The sequence below is a fragment of the Cynocephalus volans genome, chromosome 7 (genome assembly GCF_027409185.1).
Source record: "Cynocephalus volans isolate mCynVol1 chromosome 7, mCynVol1.pri, whole genome shotgun sequence".
NCBI lineage: Eukaryota > Metazoa > Chordata > Mammalia > Dermoptera > Cynocephalidae > Cynocephalus > Cynocephalus volans.
In genome coordinates this window covers 69,535,909-69,554,495 of record NC_084466.1, presented here as the reverse complement: position 1 = coordinate 69,554,495, position 18,587 = coordinate 69,535,909, and the positions used below count along the sequence as shown (strand labels likewise).

At 39.9% G+C, this 18,587-nt stretch overlaps 1 protein-coding gene and 1 pseudogene across 1 annotated transcript in view; both read left to right on the top strand.

Moving 5' to 3' along the window:
- NEK5 (NIMA related kinase 5) overlaps positions 1-18,587 on the top strand; it is a 107,347-nt gene that overhangs the window by 10,633 nt on the left and 78,127 nt on the right. Inside the window, exons 3-6 of the mRNA XM_063103469.1 lie at positions 13,811-13,908; positions 15,574-15,657; positions 15,746-15,816; positions 16,884-16,970. Of these exons, the coding sequence (XP_062959539.1) occupies positions 13,811-13,908; positions 15,574-15,657; positions 15,746-15,816; positions 16,884-16,970 (340 nt within the window). The remainder of the gene's footprint in view (positions 1-13,810; positions 13,909-15,573; positions 15,658-15,745; positions 15,817-16,883; positions 16,971-18,587) is intronic.
- LOC134382896 (U2 spliceosomal RNA) lies at positions 17,968-18,085 on the top strand (annotated as a pseudogene).

The following is an 18,587-nucleotide window of genomic DNA, read 5'->3' as shown; positions in this document are numbered from 1 at the left end:
TCACCACAAACCCTGAGCATCTTGTACACTTTAGCTGGGTATGCCAGGTATGCAAGGCCCTGACCACTGTCTACCTGCCATTTCACAGCACTGTGTTTAACACAGCAGTGAGTAACTGGGAAAGGTGAGATGTATCTCTTGGAAGACAGAAAGCAGGCATGTTTACTGCTCACTATAAAAGCGATAGCTTCCCCAAGGTCAGTGTTCCTCTCCTGTAATGCGGGCTACCCCCACCCCACCCCCATGAGCACCTCCAGACTCTTACTGGCCATATAACTTATGTGACATTTATAATATACTATATTATTATGTTAGTATATATTCTTTATTTCCCTGAATGTGATTGAAAGTTCCTTGAGGACAAGAATTGTTTCTTATACCTTTTCTCCCCTCCTTCAGTGTTTACTTTTAAAACAGATAGAAAATTTGAGAGCATAAATGATTTTTCCAGACAGTTCTAACCCCATTAAATATAAAATTAATAATGGCTAATGGAGAAAAAATGCTTATTTTAGAGCCAGATCATGCTCATTGCCCTGAATAGTTTCTTTGAAATGGCTCAGCCGTGATTAATCCTGAATCAGTTATTTTCTTTCATTAAAAGCCAGTTTAAGGCTGAGTGAGTGGAGGTTTGTGGAAAGGAAGTGACATGGAACCCTTTCTCAGTTTCCTTATCCCTTTATTGCTGTGGCAGCCCTTTCAATGACTGAACTATAAGAAACATCAATTTTTCTAAAAGTAATATATTCCTGAAAATAATTGATCTCCAGATATTAGGGTATATCAGGAAGTGTCTTCTCAAAAACCTTTCTGGATCTCCAGTCTGACTGTCACTTATTTTCTCTTTGTTCTGCTCCCCCTCGAGCATTCAGATTTCTAATATGGCACTTTTCACAGTGTCGAGTGACTCCCCAACTAGACTTTACCTCCTTACAGGCAGAAAGGATGGCTTTTCGCTTTTTATTCCTAGCACAGCATATCTTATCACATGTCCTCAACAAAGGTTTGTTGATAAATGGATTGATCTGTCCTTTAAAGACAAGAGGTGGAAAAATTAAAGTGTCATAAGAAAGAAGAAGTTGGGTTGGTGAGTTAGAAGTAACCAAGGGCAGATACTGTCAGGTTACTGAAATCCACTTAAAGTGGGCTTACGCTACTTGAAAGAAAAAGATATTTGTCAAGAGGTTCCAGCTTTTAGTGAGTACTCAGTAACTACAAGGGAAAGTACTAGGAAGCTTAACAATTGTTTATTAACCTGATTTTGTGCATATATTTTGTGTTTCTTTCAACAAAACTTTTAAAGCCTCCTTCATGTGACAGCTACTGTGCTACATGCAGGGAATACAAAAGAAACAAGTGTGGCTTTTGTCTTCAGGGAGCTGACAAACTAGTGGGAGAAACAAGTTAGTAGAAGCCCTTTTTTCTAACAAGATCCCAGCTGATAGTTGGTTGGCTAATGAAAAAAAGCTGATTAAAGCAGGAAATTATATGAGGGGTCTTCAAAAGGTTCACAGAAAGATTGCATTATCTTTTAATTCTGTTTCCCACAAACATTTTGAAGTGCTCTCATATGTCTTAGTCTGGGCTGCTGTAACAAAATACCACAAACTGGGTAGCTTATTTCTCATGGTTCTGGAGGCTGGGAAGTCCAAGATCAAGGTGCTGGCAGATTTGGCATGTGGTGAGGGTCCACTTTCTGGTTCATAGATGATGACTTCTCATTGTCTCCTCACATGGTGGAAGGGGAGAGGGGCTTCTCTTGGGCATCATTAATAGGGACACTGTTAAACAAAATATTTAGAGATGAATCTCTGAGATAAAATTTTATTTGGGAAAACAGGATTGCAATCTGGGGCACACACACAGACCAGGTTGGTCTCCAGTATGATGAAGAACAAACATAAGTCTGGGAGTTTTATTAGAAAGAGGAATGTTACCTAGTTTTTTTTTTTTTTTTTTTTTTTTTAGAGCTTACAAAACATAGGATTTTATTTAATTTTGTATACAGATAAACATTTACCAAAATTTAAACAAAAGCCTAATTCACATTCTTTCCCACCACAAAAATGGACATTATGGAAAAAGCCATATTCTCCTCAATTACATTTTTCCAGTGTCTACAACAAGCTGGTAGACCTGGGGGGAGGGGGAAAGAGGGGAGAGCAGATAAGATACTGACACTCAACACAGTTGGGTCTTCAGTTTCTCTCATCCCCAAGTGACTTAATTACAGAGATTTCCATAAGAACCAGCATTCTTCAGTTTTGACAACAAAATGGAAGTTTCTATTTCAGAATTACAGATAAGGCTTCTGGCTCTATTTTTAGTGTGAGTTGAATAGTATATTCAATATTAAGGCAAACAGTAAGATACACTACTGTTTTGAAAGAAAGCTCATTGGCACTAGCAAAGTTTTAGGGAGTTAGCAAGCTTTGACTGGTAAGCAACAGCAGTAGATAAAATTAGTCTTAGAGTTGTGGCAAGTTGTTTAAGCAGATACTAGATAAAAACTAGTCAGGATTTCAGCAGGCTGTTTCAACAGCTGAGTTTGTGGAAAATTCTTCTCGGAGCTGGTGTTATTTGCTCTGAGTGCTTTTTCCTCCCGGCCCCTCCCCTCCAATTTTAGTCTGGGTATGACAAGAATGACCCAATTTATATAATCAGCTTTTACAACTAATCCCATTTATGAGGGCTCCACCTCATGACCTAGTCACCTCCCAAAGGCCCCACCTCCTAATGCCATTAACTTGGGGGTTAGAGTTTCAAAGTATGAGTTTGAGGGTGTAGTGGATTTAATTATGTCCCCCCAAAACTTCCTGAAGCTTGAATTGTGTCCCCCAAGTTTTATGTATTAGAAACTTAGCCCTGACTGTGACTGTTAAGAGGGTGGGAATTCTTATTATGGTAATTGAAAGGTGGAGCATTGAAGAGGTGATTGGATTATAGCACCATGCAGTAGTGAATGGATTAAAAATGGTGGTCAGGGGTGTGGTTCAGAGGGCTTTAAAAGAGGAGGAGAGTCTGTCTTGCTCTCTCTCTCTCTGCTCTCTCTACTTCTACCCTCTTGCAGTGTGAGACCCCTGGGTCACTGTTGCCACCACCAGATGGACTTTGGACTTCTCAGCATCAGAAACTGTAAGCAATAAATTTCACTTTCTATGTAAATCACCCAGTTCAGTGTACTTTGTTATAAGCAACAAAAATGGACTAATACAGGGGGGAACACAAACATTCAGACCATAACAATCATACAAACATATTGTAACATATAATTATACAATCATTTGCCAAACTTTTGATGCAAGACCAAGGCCTTATCTTTGACTATGAGTCCACCGACTGGAGTTCTGAATATTCTTTGGTACAGAAGCTACACCCCTTATTTAGAATTTCCAGAGGCACCCAGGCAGGCAGGAGAACAGGCCAGCAACCTGCCAGACCCCCACCTCATCTCTGCAGAAGGCAGGACCCTGTGCTGCACTGCCACTGATGGGGGAGGCACCCAGGCAGGCAAGAGAACAGGCCAGCCACCGGGCAGACCCATGCCCCACCCATGCAGAAGGCAGGACCCTGCACCATGCTGCCATCAATGGGGGAGGCACATAGTCAGGCTGGAGAATAGGCCAGCCACCCACCCAGGCACACTTCACCCATGCAGAAGGCAGGACCCCACATGCCACACCACTGTCACAAGACCTCACACAGCTTCCACGGAGATGGTCCACAGCTAATAATGTTGCAAGGATGGCTCACTGCCTTAATAACATCCATGACCACTGTGCAGGTGGCCCACTACACATTTGACTTCATTGACATAAAGAGAATCACTGGATGAGTCTGGAAAAAGAGGAAGAAGTCTTTCTCCTCAAAGTCCACTCCAGAGTAATAAAAGAAGCAACTGATCTACCAGATGACCAATAATCAATGTAGAGATACTAGCAATAAGAAAAAAAAAATCACAAAATATGATACCACCAAAGGAATTTAGTAACTCTCAAGTACCAGGACATATAGAACAGGAAACCCTTGATAAAACTGAAAAGGAATTCCAAGTAACTATCTTAAGGAAACTCAGTGAGATAAAAGAAGACTCTGTAAGACAGCACAATGAAGTGAGAAAAAATATCCATGGTATGAAGGATGAAATTTACAAAGAGATTAATACCTTAAAAAGAATGTTGCAGAACTCCTGGTACTGAAAGATGCATTCAATTAAATAAACACAACTGAAAGCTTAAGCATCAGATCAGAACAAGCTGAAAAAAGAAAATCTGAACTCCAAGATGGTCCTTGTGAAATAACTCAGGCAGACAAGAAAAAGGAAAAAAGAGTTAAAAAAATTGAGGAATCTGTAAAAGAACTAGCAGACAACCTTAAGCACACAAACATATGAATTATGGGTGTTCTTGAAGGGGAGGGCAAAAGTAAAGGCATTGAAAATCATTTCAATGAAATAAAAATGGAAAAATTCCCAGGTATAGGGAGAGACATAGATCTTCAGATCCAGGAAGCTCAAAGATCCCCAAACAGTTTCAATCCAAAAAGATCCTCTCCGAGACACATTATATAGTCAAATTGGCAAAGCTCAAAGACAAAGAGAGAATCTAAAAAGCAGCAAGAGAAAAGCATCAAGTCACTTATAAGGGAGCTGCCATCAGATTAACAGCTGACTTCTCAACTGAAAGTCCACAGGCAAGAAGAAAATGGGATGACATATTCAAAATACTAAAAGAAAAAAACTGCCAGCCAAGAATACTATACCCAGCAAGGCTACCTTTGAGAAATGAGGGAGAAAGTGTATTTCCCAGACAAACAAAAACTGCAGGAGTTCATCACCACATGACCAGTCCTGCAAGAAATTCTCAAGGGAGTCCCGCATCTGGAATCTGAAAAACAATAATCACCACCACTAATACACAAGTAAGAACAAAACCCAATAGGGAAACACAAATGCAAATGAGAAAGACAAAAGAAACTAAATCTTACCACCTCAAAAAACCCCCCACAAACATGGAAGACCAATAATCAAGGGAGAAAAAAGGAACAAATGATACTCAAAACATCTAAACAAAAAGCCATAAAATGCCAGGAATAAGACAATACCTCTCAATAACAACCCTAAATGTAAATGGATTAAATTCCCCACTCAAAAGACACAGACCAATGTATTGGATCCAAATGCAGGACCCAACTATATGCTGTATTCAAGAGACTCATCTCACTGGTAAAGATGCATACAGACTAATGGTGAAGGGATGGAAAAAGATACACCACACAAATAGAAACCAAAAAGGAGCAGGAGTAGCTATTCTTATATCAGATAAAATAGACTTTAAACCAAAAACCATAAAAAGAAACAAAGAAGGCTACTATATAATGATAAAGGGTTCGATCAGGCAAGAAGACATAACAGTCATTAATATATATGCATGCAACACTGGAGCACCCAGATATATAAAGCAAACATTATTAGACCTAAAGAAAGAGATAGACCCCCAATATGATAATAGTGGGGGACCTGAATACCTTCCTTTCATCATTAGACAGATCATCCAGGCAACAAATCAACAGAGAAACACAGGATTTAAACTACTCCTTTGACCAATTGGGGCTGGCAGATATCTACAGAACATTTCATCCGTCAACTACGGAATGAATATACATTCTTGTCATCAGTACACAGAACTTTCTCCAAGATAGACCACATGTTAGGTCACAAATCAAGTCTCAATAACTTAAAAAGTTGAACTCATTTCAGCTATCGTTTCAGACCACAATGGATTAAAACTAGAAATTAATAACAAGTGATATCAGGACTCTATAAAATACATGGAAATTAAACAACAGGTTCGTGAGTAACCTGTGGGTCCAAGAAGAAATTAAACAGGAAATCAAAAAATTTCTAGAAAACAACAAAAATAAAGACACATCATGTCAAAACCTATGGGATACTGCAAAAGCAGTACTAAGAAGGAAGTTTACAGCAATAATGTTTACATGAAAAAAATAGAAAGATTTCAAGTAAACAACCTAATTCTACACCTAAAAGAACTAGAAAAACAAGAACAATCCAACCCCAAGTTTAGTAGACAGAAAGAAATCATTAAGACTAGAGCAGAACTTAATAATATAGAGACCCAAAAAACAATGCAAAAGATCAGTGAAACAAAAAGTTGGTTTTTTGAGAAGATAAACAAAATAGACAAACCATTAGCTAGGTTAACAAAAACAGAACAGAGGAGACCCGATAACAAAAGCAGAAATGAAAAAGGAGACATTACGACCAATTCCACAGAAATGCAAAAAATCATTAGAGACTATTATAAACAACTATACACCAACAAATTTGAAAACCTGGAGGAAATGGCTAAATTTCTGGACACATACAAACTACCCAGACTGAATCAAGAAGACATGGAAAACCTGAAGAGACCAATAACAAGCAACAAGATTGAAGCAGTAATCAGCAGTCTCCCAGCAATAAAAAGGTCAGGACTGGATGGCTTTACTGCTGAATTCTACCAAAACTTTAAAGAGGAATTAATGCCAATTCTCTTCAAACTATTCCAAAAAATTGGAACAGAGACCACTCTCCCAGACTCATTCTGTGAGGCCAACATGACCTTGATACCAAAACCAGACAAAGATACAACAAAAAAAGGATAACTACACACCAATATCTATGATGAACACAGATGCAAAAATCCTCAGTAAAGTACTAATAATCAGAATACAGCAATACATTAAAAAAAATTATACACCATGATCAAGTGGGATTCATCTCAGAAGTGCAAGGATGGTTCAACATACGCAAGTCAATAAATGTGATACACCTCATCAACAAAATCAAGGACAAAAACCATATGATTATCTCAATAGATGCAGAAACAGCATTTGACAGAATTCAACATCCCGTTATGATAAAGACTCTCAACAAATTAGGTATAGAAGGAAAGTATCTCAACACAACACAATAAAAGCCATCTGTGACAAGCCTACCACCAATATCATCCTGACTGGGGAAAAACTGAAGGCTTTTCCTTTAAGAACAGGAACAAGACAAGGATGCCCACTCTCACCACTCCTATTTAGCATAGTCCTGAACGTACTAGCCAGAGCAATTAGGCAGGAGAAAAAAAGAAAGGGTATCCAGATTGGAAAAGATGAAGTCAAACTGTCCCTATTTGCAGGTGACATGATCCTATATAGAGAGAAATCTAAGGACTCTATCAAAAAACTCTTAGAGCTGGTTAATAATTTCAATAATGTTGCAGGATACAAAATCAACACCCCCAAATGAGTTGTTTTTATGTTCTCCAGTAGTGAGGTAACAGCAATCAAGAAAGTAAGCCCATTTACAATAGTCACCAAAAAAATAAAATGTCTAGGAATCGATTTAGCCAAAGAAGTGACAGATCTCTATAATGAGAACTACAAACCACTACTGAAAGAAATTAAAGAAGACACAAAAAGATGGAAAGACATTCCATGCTCTTGGATAGGAAGAATTAACATTGTGAAAATGTCCATACTACCCAAAGCAATCTACAGATTCAATGCAATCCCCATTAAAATGCTAATGACATTCTTCACAGAAATAGAAAAGACAATTCTAACATTCATATGGAACAACAAAAGACCCCAAATAGCCAAAGCAATCCTAAGCAAAAAAAAAACGTTGCAGGCATTACACTACCTGACTTCAAATTATACTACAAACCTGTGGTAACCAACACAGCATGGTACTAGCATAAAAATAGACACTTGGACCAGTGGAACACAATAGAGAAACCAGAAATTAGCCCACAGACCTACAGCCTATTGATATCTGACAAAGGCAACAAAAACATACATTGGGAAAAAAATCTCTTCAATAAGTGGCACTGGGAAAATTGGGTATCCATATGCAGAAGAATGAAACTAGACCCGCAGCTCTCACCACATACCAAGATCAAATTAAAATGGATTAAAGATTTAAATATAAGATCTGAAACTGTAAAACTACTAAGGGAAAATATAGGGGAAACATTCAGGAACTAAGACTGGGCACAAACTTTATGAACAAGTGCTGAAAAGCACAAGTAACAAAAGAAAAAATAAACAGGACTATATCAAACCAAAAAGCTTCCGCACAGCAAAGGAAACAATTAACAGAGTGGGAGAACATATTTGCAAAATATGCATCTGACAAGGGATCAATATCCAGAATATACAAGGAACACAAGCAATTACACAGTAAAAAAGCAAATAACCCAATTAAAAAATGGGCAAAGGAGCAGAATAGACATTTTTCTAAGGAAGACATGCAAATGGCCAACAGGCACTTAAAAAAATGCTGAACATCACCAACCATTAGGCTAATGTAAATTAAAACCACATTGAGATATCACCTCACCCCAGTTAGACTGGCTATTATCAAAAAGACAGAGAATAACAAATGCTGGTGAGGTCATAGAGAGAAGGGAACGCTCCTTCACTGTTGGTGGGACTGTAAGTTAGTACAACCACTATGGGAAATGGTATGGAGGTTTTTCAAACAACTACAGATAGATCTACCATATGATCCAGCAATCCCATTTCTGGGTATGTACCCAGAGGAATGGAAATTATCATGTCGAAGGGAAACCTGCACTCCCATGTTCATCGCAGCTCTGTTCACAATAGCCAAGATATGGAACCAACCTAAATGTCCATCGACGGTTGACTGGATAAAGGAAATGTGGTATGTATACACCACAGAATACTATTCTGACATAAAAAGGAATGAAATTCTACCATTCACAGCAACATGGATGAGCTTGGAGAAAATTATGTTGAGTGAAATAAGACAGACACAGAGAGAAAAATAGTGCGTGTCCTCACTCAGAAGTGGGAGCTAAGAGAGTAAGAAGGAAGGAAGGAAAGACCACAGTGTTGTGTTGGGCTTACAGAGGGAGAGAGCATACCTAGGATTGCAGAGTGGGTGGAGAGTGGGGGGAGGGAGGTTGGGGATTAATTGGGTGGGAGACATGGGGTATAATCACAATTTGTGGTAATGTGCATGCTGATAGTATTGATCTGGCCATCACATCTTGGGCACAAGTGGTGATGGTCAGCTTTGTACCCCACGAATATGCATAACCAATAAAATAAAATAAAGAATTTCCAGTTTCCTTTCTTTAGTGTTGAGAAAGAATTTATGGATAATCTGTCCACAACCCTTTTAGAGCTTTTCCTGTTATATTTCATTTGTCCTATCTGATATTTAGATCAACAGCCTTTATAAAAAAATTTTTAGCTATTCATTTTTACTGAGTCCTTCAAAACATTCAATGTAGTTTTTTTTAAATCTATTTTTTATTGAATCAAAATCGATTTTACATATTTCGGAGGTTGAACATTGAGATATGTTGATTAAATCAATATTACTAGCATATATATTGTTACAAATCATAATTATTCTTTATGCCCCTTGTCCAATCTCTCCCCTCCCCCATTCCCTCCTCCTCCCCCCTCTAATTACCCTAGATTTCTTCTCTCCTTCTGAAAGCATAATGGTTACTCTGTTAACTTGTTGCCTAGATGATCTGTCCAATGCTGAGAGATGTGATCGGGTCCCCCAATATTATCATAGAGCAGATGCTTCTTCTGTCACTCTGAAATGGGTTTTGTGGAAAGAGACATCTTCTTCTTTTCTTTGTCTCTGCTGGTGACTCTTCTTGTGCGAATGCACTCCAGTGGTTGGCGGACCATCTGTGTGGTGGCAGTGGCGTCTAGCTGCTTTTGCAGCAGCCATGGTTATTGTGGTGGCTATGGTGGGCCACCCACGTGGAGGTGATGTTTTTGGCATGCTCCTTGGCACTGGCGGTATGCCTGGTTGTGGGGTGTATCTGGTCCCCTTCTCCATGCCTCTGGTCCCTGGGCAGTCCCCAAGGCGCTGGCGCCATGTGCCTGGTTTTGGGAGAGGGGTCCAGTCCCCTTCTCCATGTCCTGGGTTCCTGGGCAGGCCCTGAGGTACTGGCGCAGTGTGCCTGGTTGTGGGAGGAGGGTCCAGTCCCCTTCTCCATGCCTTGGGTCCCCGGTTGGTCCCTGAGGCACTGGCACAGTGTGCCTGGTTGTGGGAGAGAGGACCATTCCCCTTCTCCTTGCCCTGGGTCCCTGGGTGGGCTTCAAGTTGCTGGCATGTTGTGCCTGGTTGTGGGAGAGAGGTCTGGTCCCTTTCTCCATGCCCTGGGTCCCTGGGTGGGCCCCAAGGCACTGGCTCAGTGTGCCTGGTTGTGGTAGAGAGGTCTGGTCCCTTTCTCCTTTCCTCAGGTCCCTGGGCAGGCCCCAAGGTGCTGGCGTGGTGTGCCTGGTTGTGGGAGGGGGGTCCAGTCCCCTTCTCCATGCTTCAGGTCCCCAGGCTGGCCCCAAGGTACTGATGTGGTTTGCCTGGAAGTGGGAATGGGGTCCCTGATCCAACCCTGCAGTTCCCAGGCAGGCCCCAAGGTGCTGGTGGTGTGCCTGGGCCGGAACTAATTTTTTGTCTTTTGCTTCTAACACGGGGGGCACTTCCTGTGGGAACCAGTACTTGAGCTGTGTGGTTGAGCCAAATTGCTACTTTGCTGCTGCTTCCCTAGGGAAGGCTTTTTGTGCAGCTCAGGGTTTAATGGTTGACCTTATAGGTACTTCTGGCTCTCCAGAGACCCAGTGGATCTGTGTTCTGTAGAATCTCTGATCTGGGCCTGAGTTTTTTCATCAAACTGCACCCCATGCAATTCTGTATTCCCAACCAGTCTCCTCTGAGTGGTCCTGTGCCGATGGGGGGGGCAGATCAGCTGTCCTTGCTGTGTCCCACTGTTCCCCTGGTGGGCCTGTCTCCCCCACTGCCTGTGCTGCAGACACTTCCCATGGGATGGGCCCTGCACCGGTCCCTTGCGATGACTCACCAGCCTCTGAGTGGCTCCCTTTTTTCAGTTGTTCCAGCTCCTCGCTCCTGCGTGGGTCCATGGGAACCCTATTAGTGGTCTTGCTGTCCTGGGGGCCACCAAGGCCCTCTTCTCCTCTGCCGCCTCCAAGTAACTCCATCTAAAGGGCACAGCTGCAGCTTCTGCCAGCTCCTGCTCCATGCGCTCAGCACCAGGAGCCTTAAAGCAGCCGCGGGCCAAAATGCTCAGAGCAGGTTTTTCTTTCTCCCATTGTAGTTTCTCCCACCTTCATGAACTCCGTAGGTCTCTTCTCCTCTTCCCCTGAGCTCCAGCGGCCCCAGCTTGGCTGATGTTACATTTTTATAGTTGTAAATTGGTTGATTTGTGGGAGAGAGTGACGCTGGGAACCGTCTATTCCGCCATCTTGATTGGATCTCCTCAATGTAGTTTTTGTAGAAATAATCATATTTTCTTTTTCTATTTATATTTCATCCATTTATGTAATAATACAATAAGTACAAGCGTACTTCAAAAAGTTTGTGGAAAAATAGAATTAAAAGATAATACGAATCTTTCCATGAACTTTTCGAAGTACTCTCATGTAAATGGCATAAACAGATTTGGGAATAACTGATGATCTTTTAAGAGTCAGTTTAATTCATGGAAGCAGAGGTACTTGGATGTACTGTAGAGTCTACCAGCCTTTCGTGGTAACCTTGAGCAGGCAGCAGTAACGGAGAGCTCCGGTGATCCAGTGAGTAATTAGGCAGAGGTCAGTGAGAAGATTTTCTATTGTACTCAACAACTTGGTTGAATAAGTGCCATATAAATACAAGTTTATACCCAAATTCAGGAAGGGACTATTAATTCTTTGTGGGATGTTGGGAAAGATTCACAGCTGCTATTTTTATAGTAGCTTTCTAATCTCTTGTAGGAATACATTAATAATTATAGCTAACATTTATTGAACTCTCATTATGTGCAGGACTTGTTCTAAGCATCTGACATGGATTAACTGATTGAATCTTTCCAACAATCCAAAGAGGGGGTTTCTTTTTTTTTTTTTTTTAAATATATTTGTGCAGTACAGAGTTGAATATCAATACCTGTGTACAGTTAGTGGTGATAGGAACATAATTAGCATATTCATCATTACAAAAGGGTAATCATTCTTTGTGTCCATTAACCAATTTCTTTTTTTAATTTGTTTTAAATTTATTTCTATTAGCATATTCATTGTTACAAATCATACTTATTTATGCCCCTTATCCAATCTCCACCCTCCGTCTGCCCCCCCCCCACATCTAATAACCATAGACCTGTTCTCTGCATCTGATAGATTAACTGTTCCTCTGTTGGTTTGTTGCCTACATGATCTGTCCAGGACTGAGACAGGTGTGATCAAGTCCTCCACTCTTATTGTAAATCGGATGCTTCTATTACTCTGGAGTGTGATTTGTGGAGAGAGAGGATCTCTTCTTTCTTTTTTTGATTTTTTGGTTTTTTTGGTCTCCGCTGATGCCTCTCCTTGTGTCAGTGCAGTTGAGGGTCTGGCGTGCCATCTGCACGGTGGCTGTGACTGCTGCTACAGAGAATAGCCACTTTTGTAGCAGCCACGGCAGTTGCGGTGGCTATGGTAGGCTATCTGTGTGGAAATGGTGTTTTTGGTGTACTCTTTACCTGGATACAACTGGTTTCGCCTTTCTCTGGCTGCATATCTCGGGACCCCAGTGCGGCCTGGGGCAGTGGCGGCAGCTTACCTAGTTACAGCTGAGTTCGGCTTCCCCAGGTTCCAGACCTCAGGAACCTGGCGAGGCCCCAGGGAAGTCTAAGAGGAAGTTTCAGTATCATTATTTCCATTTTACAAGTAAGGTTGTTACAGAACCTTAGTGACTTCGCCCCACCTACGGGCATCCCCGTCAATGAATCTGAACACCGAGATTTGCATCAGTAGAGATTAGCATTTATTGGAAGATGCCAACCAAGGAGAACAGGCTGGCTAATGCTGTAAAGACCTGAAGTCCCTGAAGGCCCAGAATTATAAGCATTTATAAGGCAAAAGTTTGGATGAGGGCCTTGGGGATTGCACAGGATTTTAATTGACCCGCGGTTTGTTTGATTGATGTCTTCCTTGGTCCCTCGGAGGTCTTCGTGGGATGTACTTCTCAGTAAGGTCACAGCTGCAGGTGCTCCGAAAGACAGCTAAATATTCACGTAAATAATGTTATCCTGCCCTGTTGCCAAGGAGCAAAATATCTAGTGACCATGGGAAAAGAAAGAACTCAAAGAAATGCATGCTCAGCCAGTCTAGTGCTTATCTCTGTTGTTAGGCAAGTGTACTTCTATTTCTGGGCATTCAGCCAGCAAATTTGCAGTTTGTCTTGCAAACTTCTTCTAAGGCTGAGGCCTGCTCCAGCCCTAGAGAGGAATCAAATATGGGGGGGTGGGGGGGAGGGAATCCTGCTGAATACAGGGGTCCTGCTGGTTACAGCTCTGTGTCCAGGTAGTGAGTCACAGAGAAATTAAAGTAACTTGCCCAGAGTCACAGAGCCAAGAAATGTAAATGGTGGAGCGACATTAGAACCTAGTCCATCTTTTTTTTTTTTATTTATTTAAAAAGATGACCGGTAAGGGGGTCTTAACCCTTGACTTAGTGTTGTCAGCACCAGGCTGTCCCAAGTGAGCTAACCGGCCATCCCTATATGGGATCCGAACCTGGGGCCTTGGTGTTATCAGCACCATACTCTCCCAAGTGAGCCATGAGCCAGCCCTAGAACCCAGTCCATCTTGATTCCACAGCCAGAGTTTTTAATCATTACATACTGCAGTTTTCTGTTATATTCTCCACAGTGTAGAACTTGAAAGGCAAATGACTGATAAATATCTGAAACCCTTCTGGCACCAAGTGATGCCTTTTCTTACAGAGAACGGTAAGCTGTTTATTGTAATGGAATATTGTGATGGAGAAGATCTCATGAAAAGGATCAATAGACAACAGGGAGTGTTATTTAGTGAAGATCAGGTAAAAACCTTCTAATTTGCTTTTTAATTTGTGTGTGTGCGCGTGTGTGTGTGTTAAATTTATAATGTTATAAGTAGTAGACTGTGTTTATGTGAAGCGTGATTTTTGGTAGAGAAATCCAAGCCATAAATAGTGGATCAACATTCTTGTTAGATTTAGTCCAGAACAGGTTTGCAATTGAACTTAAACTGAATCTCTTTTTGAGAGTGAAGTTTTCTTGAAAAAAGATAGTCTCTTTGGACAATCTTGTGTAGGATGCCTCTGAGATAAATCTTCGTGGCTAAAAAAAATTCAACATGTGGATGTTCCTTAGCCATTTTAAATGTGACATATTTACAGCTTTACTCTTTTTTTTTTTTTTTTTGTACCATTTGGTACTCTTTTAAAATAGTCATCCCACTTTGCTAGAGAGGATAGAAGATCGTCTTAGCAATGCCTATTGGTTTCATTAGCTATTAAGAGGAGGGAAAGAAAATGTGAAGAATAATGGTCTCAATTCCCATTTTCTATTTGCACAAATACATTTTTATTCTATAGTCCAAGCCTCCTTTGGAATCCTCTTTGAAGTGGTACTCTTAAAGGAAACAGGTATGTGTGTGTGGAGAGAAATCCAAATTAGGGTCTTTGTGATTGATGGGTAAGGCCATTGCCTCAAGGAGCACACAGGAATGGCCCACCATCTTTCTTTCAGTTTGTTGTTTCTTTGTTCTGTTTTAGCATTTAAGAGCACCAGGCACCTATAATTTTCCCCTAGTGTTAAAGCTGAATATTTTGAATTTATGAATGGTTAAAGAATCAATAATCCTAACCTCTGTAAATTTAATCAAATATTCTTCCTATGCTGATTTACATTTTATGTTAAAGTACTTGTTTATAGAAACCCTCCTTTCTTCTTATTTAGGTATTATTTTGCCACCTTTTGTAAAAATGCTTTTCATGACAAAATGTTGAATTCCATTTCCCTTTGTTGGGAAGGAACTAAAATTACAACTGAATCTTAATGTCTGGAATATAGCTTTTTTCTCTCTCTCTCTCATCCCGTATAATTTTTCAAAGAACCAGTGAAATTTTAGAATAGTTTAAGTAAATCTCTATAGGCATAGAAAATATTTTAATAAAGAGGCTCAAGGCCAACTAAGATCAAATAAAATCATGACTTGGAAATAAAATTAAGCTTTAAAAGTAAAATATTTGTTGGTTTTCTATCAGATAGTTATGTAGATAGGTATTTCGTTACAATTTCCAGCAGCCTCACGGACTCTCCACTTTTTCTGCTCTCTCTCCCCTCCCTCGGTGCCCTCCATCACTGGAAAGGAAAAACCAGTGGTGCCTGGGTTATCAGGAAACAGGGCTGCTTGTCTACATACCCGATGCAGTTAGCAACTTGGTGTTAATGAAGAAAAAAGAAAGTCTCTCTCTTGCTTCCATTTCTTTTTTTGCATGTGGAATTCCCTTCGATACCAACGATATCTGGGTTGTCTCTCTGTGCTTCCGTTTTTCTAGCTGTAAAATGGAAATAATGTAATAAGGTATATCTGTTCGCTTCACTCCTATAAATACACACACACGCACAAAATACTATTTTTCTCTTTTTGCGTGTTATCGTGAAGTCATCTGAATGACTGCCGGACTACTCAATAGTTTTGTGTTGTGTTCCCTCTGCAGATCCTGGATTGGTTTGTACAGATTTCTCTAGGACTAAAACATATTCATGACAGGAAGATATTACACAGGGACATAAAAGCTCAGGTAAGAGCTCAGAGAGAAGATCAAGACAGAACTGATCTTTTTTTCCCTTGAAGCATCTCAAAGAACATAACATTTTCTCCATTTATAGAACATTTTTCTTAGCAAGAATGGAATGGTTGCAAAGCTTGGTGACTTTGGTATAGCAAGAGTCCTGAATAAGTAAGTGCTTTTAAAAATCATTTTTCTTTCTATTCAAAACCGCCAAAATATGCATTTTTAGGAATCATGAGTTGAGAAGATGTTAGAAGCTTGTTGTCTAAATAATTTTACGTATCTTTGTATAAATGCATTAAGTCATTCAGATGGTACTTTGAGATTAAAATTTCCAAGATAAATTGTGGCATAATAGAATGAGGGAGGTAATGTTATGTAGTGTGATAAAAGTTTACCAACTATGAGATGTGACATGAAATGCATAAAGCTAGTGAGAATTTAGTGAAACAGGCAGGTTTACACTTGCCAGGGGAATAAATTGCTGCAAGTATTTTGGAAGACAATTTGGTAGTAATATATATCAAGAGATTTTTAAATGTTATATTTCTGGAAATTTGCTCCAAGGAAATAATTTGAAATTTGGAATAACTTAAATGTCTAATAATTGTGAAATGGTTATCTTAATAAAACTTGGCATAGCCATGTACCTGAGTATATTACATCATCAAAAACATTTATGGTTTTGAAGACTTTTTGATAACGTAAGGAAATACTTTGTTATAATCAGTGCAGAAAACAGAGTTCTGAATTTTAAGTACACTATGATCCCAGCTATGTGAAAAATACGCATGGAAAAAAGACAGGAAGGAAATATATCAGAACTTTAACAGTAGTTGTTTTTGAGTGCCAAGATTCTGGGTAAATATTTCTCCTTTATTCACTTCATATTTTCCAAACTCTAAATCGAGATTGTGTTCTTTTGATAATTGGAAAGAGGGGAGTCTTTCTACGTCTGGGAAATTTTTATAATGTAATAATTTATCTTTTTGTGGAGTCTTTATGCCATAAAAAATGTATTTTAATGTGTAAACTTGGGGGGGGTGAGTTGTATATGTTTAAAAATCAATGGATTTTATTACTCTGTTATCAATATACAATGCTTTGCTTTCTTCTAATATGTGCATGTATCAAATTTTGTGTTTCCATTTTTACACTTTTTTCTTACATGCCTGTGTAGTCTTTTCTTACTCCAATAATAAACGCTGCTATTTTTATTTAACATAATTTACTAGTTCCATGGAACTTGCTCGAACGTGTGTTGGAACACCTTACTACCTGTCCCCAGAGATCTGTCAAAATAAACCCTACAATAATAAAACGTAAGTTGCTGACTTATGTGTTTGAAAGTGTCAGTAAAATCTGATGGATGATACTGAATTAAGATTCCAGAAACTAAAGTTCTAATCCCTTCTCTTTTTTTTTTTTTTTTTTTGTCGTTTTTTTCGTGACCGGCACTCAGCCAGTGAGTGCACTGGTCAGTCCTATATAGGATCCGAACCCGCGGCGGGAGCGTTGCCGCACTCCCAGCGCAGCACTCTACCAAGTGCGCCACGGGCTCGGCCCCCTTCTCTTTTTCTTATGGTATTTTTGTAATTTCATTTTCTTCATGTGTGAAATGGGGATCCCAGTGACTACCTCTGACCAGTGTTCCCTGAAGCTTTTGAACTTATTTAGAAGAAAGCCACTTCTCTTTATTTAAAGATACAAGTAATACAAAGAATAGCAGTGAAAATTGCAGACACTTTGAAGTCCATCTTCGTATTTTATTTTCATACCTTTTAAGCACTCTTTAGTCTATTGCAGGGAAATGTAGACAGGTCATGTGGAAGGCAGTGTGGTCTGGTGATTGAGCACTGGATTAGGAGCTAGGACTCCTAGTCTTAGCTCAGTCACTAACTTGACCAAGCCAGTTGACCTCTGTGGGCCTCAGTTTCCCAACCTATAACAACAAGAGAGTTGGCTAGGTAATTTTTAAGGTGTCTTCCAGCTTTAAAACCTAACTACTTTTTATGTATGTGATATTAGAGTTCTCAGCAGTAATATATACACCCATAAATACATACACCAATAATATATATTAATATACAATATAAAAAAGGCGAGGATGAGGTACTTTTTACCTCTATGTAAGGAGAAGCAAAAATTTCATTTTTCAAAACTGGCTGCCATTGAACATGTTGGCCTAGAAAGAAGACTGAGTTCCCTTTGGGTGTTAATTGTCCATTTATTTAGGAAAATGCCCATGCGATATTTGCTGCTGGACTTTGAAGGAGATAAAATGAAGACAAAGCCCGATAGTAGAGATTTACAAAAAGAATAGTAAAAGATCAAGTGTAGTGTCTGTTCTTATCAGTTTTATATCTGATATGTCCTGTATCTGAAGACAGTATATTAAATGAATTTTTTGAGCTGGAGAGATGGAATAGGAGCTTGAAAAAAAATGGTAAAAGTTCCTCTGCATAATAAAGTAACAGGCATTTTTTGAGACATCCTGTGGTGCCAGGAGTCTGGCCTCAACGTGTGCAGTAATGTGGGCAGGGAAGTGCTGGAGGGGAGGTAGGCTGTGTAGAGCAGAGCTGAAAGCCCTGGGTCAGCAACATCGTTTGATTTCCTTGTATTGCTTCTTAAAGAATTTGATTCAGCATTTACACATTGAAATATTTTAAAACATGAAAATTTGGTACTTCTGGAAATTGGAAGATCTTAGCAATAATCAGCTAAGTAGCCGCTGGCCCCTTTAGATGAGCAAGCTATTCCCTACTTCACCATAGTCCTCAACACACAGAGGTGGGTATCAGGTGTGCAAATGGCATCTTCATTACTGGCCTGAGCTCTGTAGGCGTATAAATTCACCACACTGGCTACAGAGGGTGCTCTGGGAACTGAAGAGAAGTTTGGAGCCTAGGGAAGACTAGAAAAGACAAAATTCTGTGTGA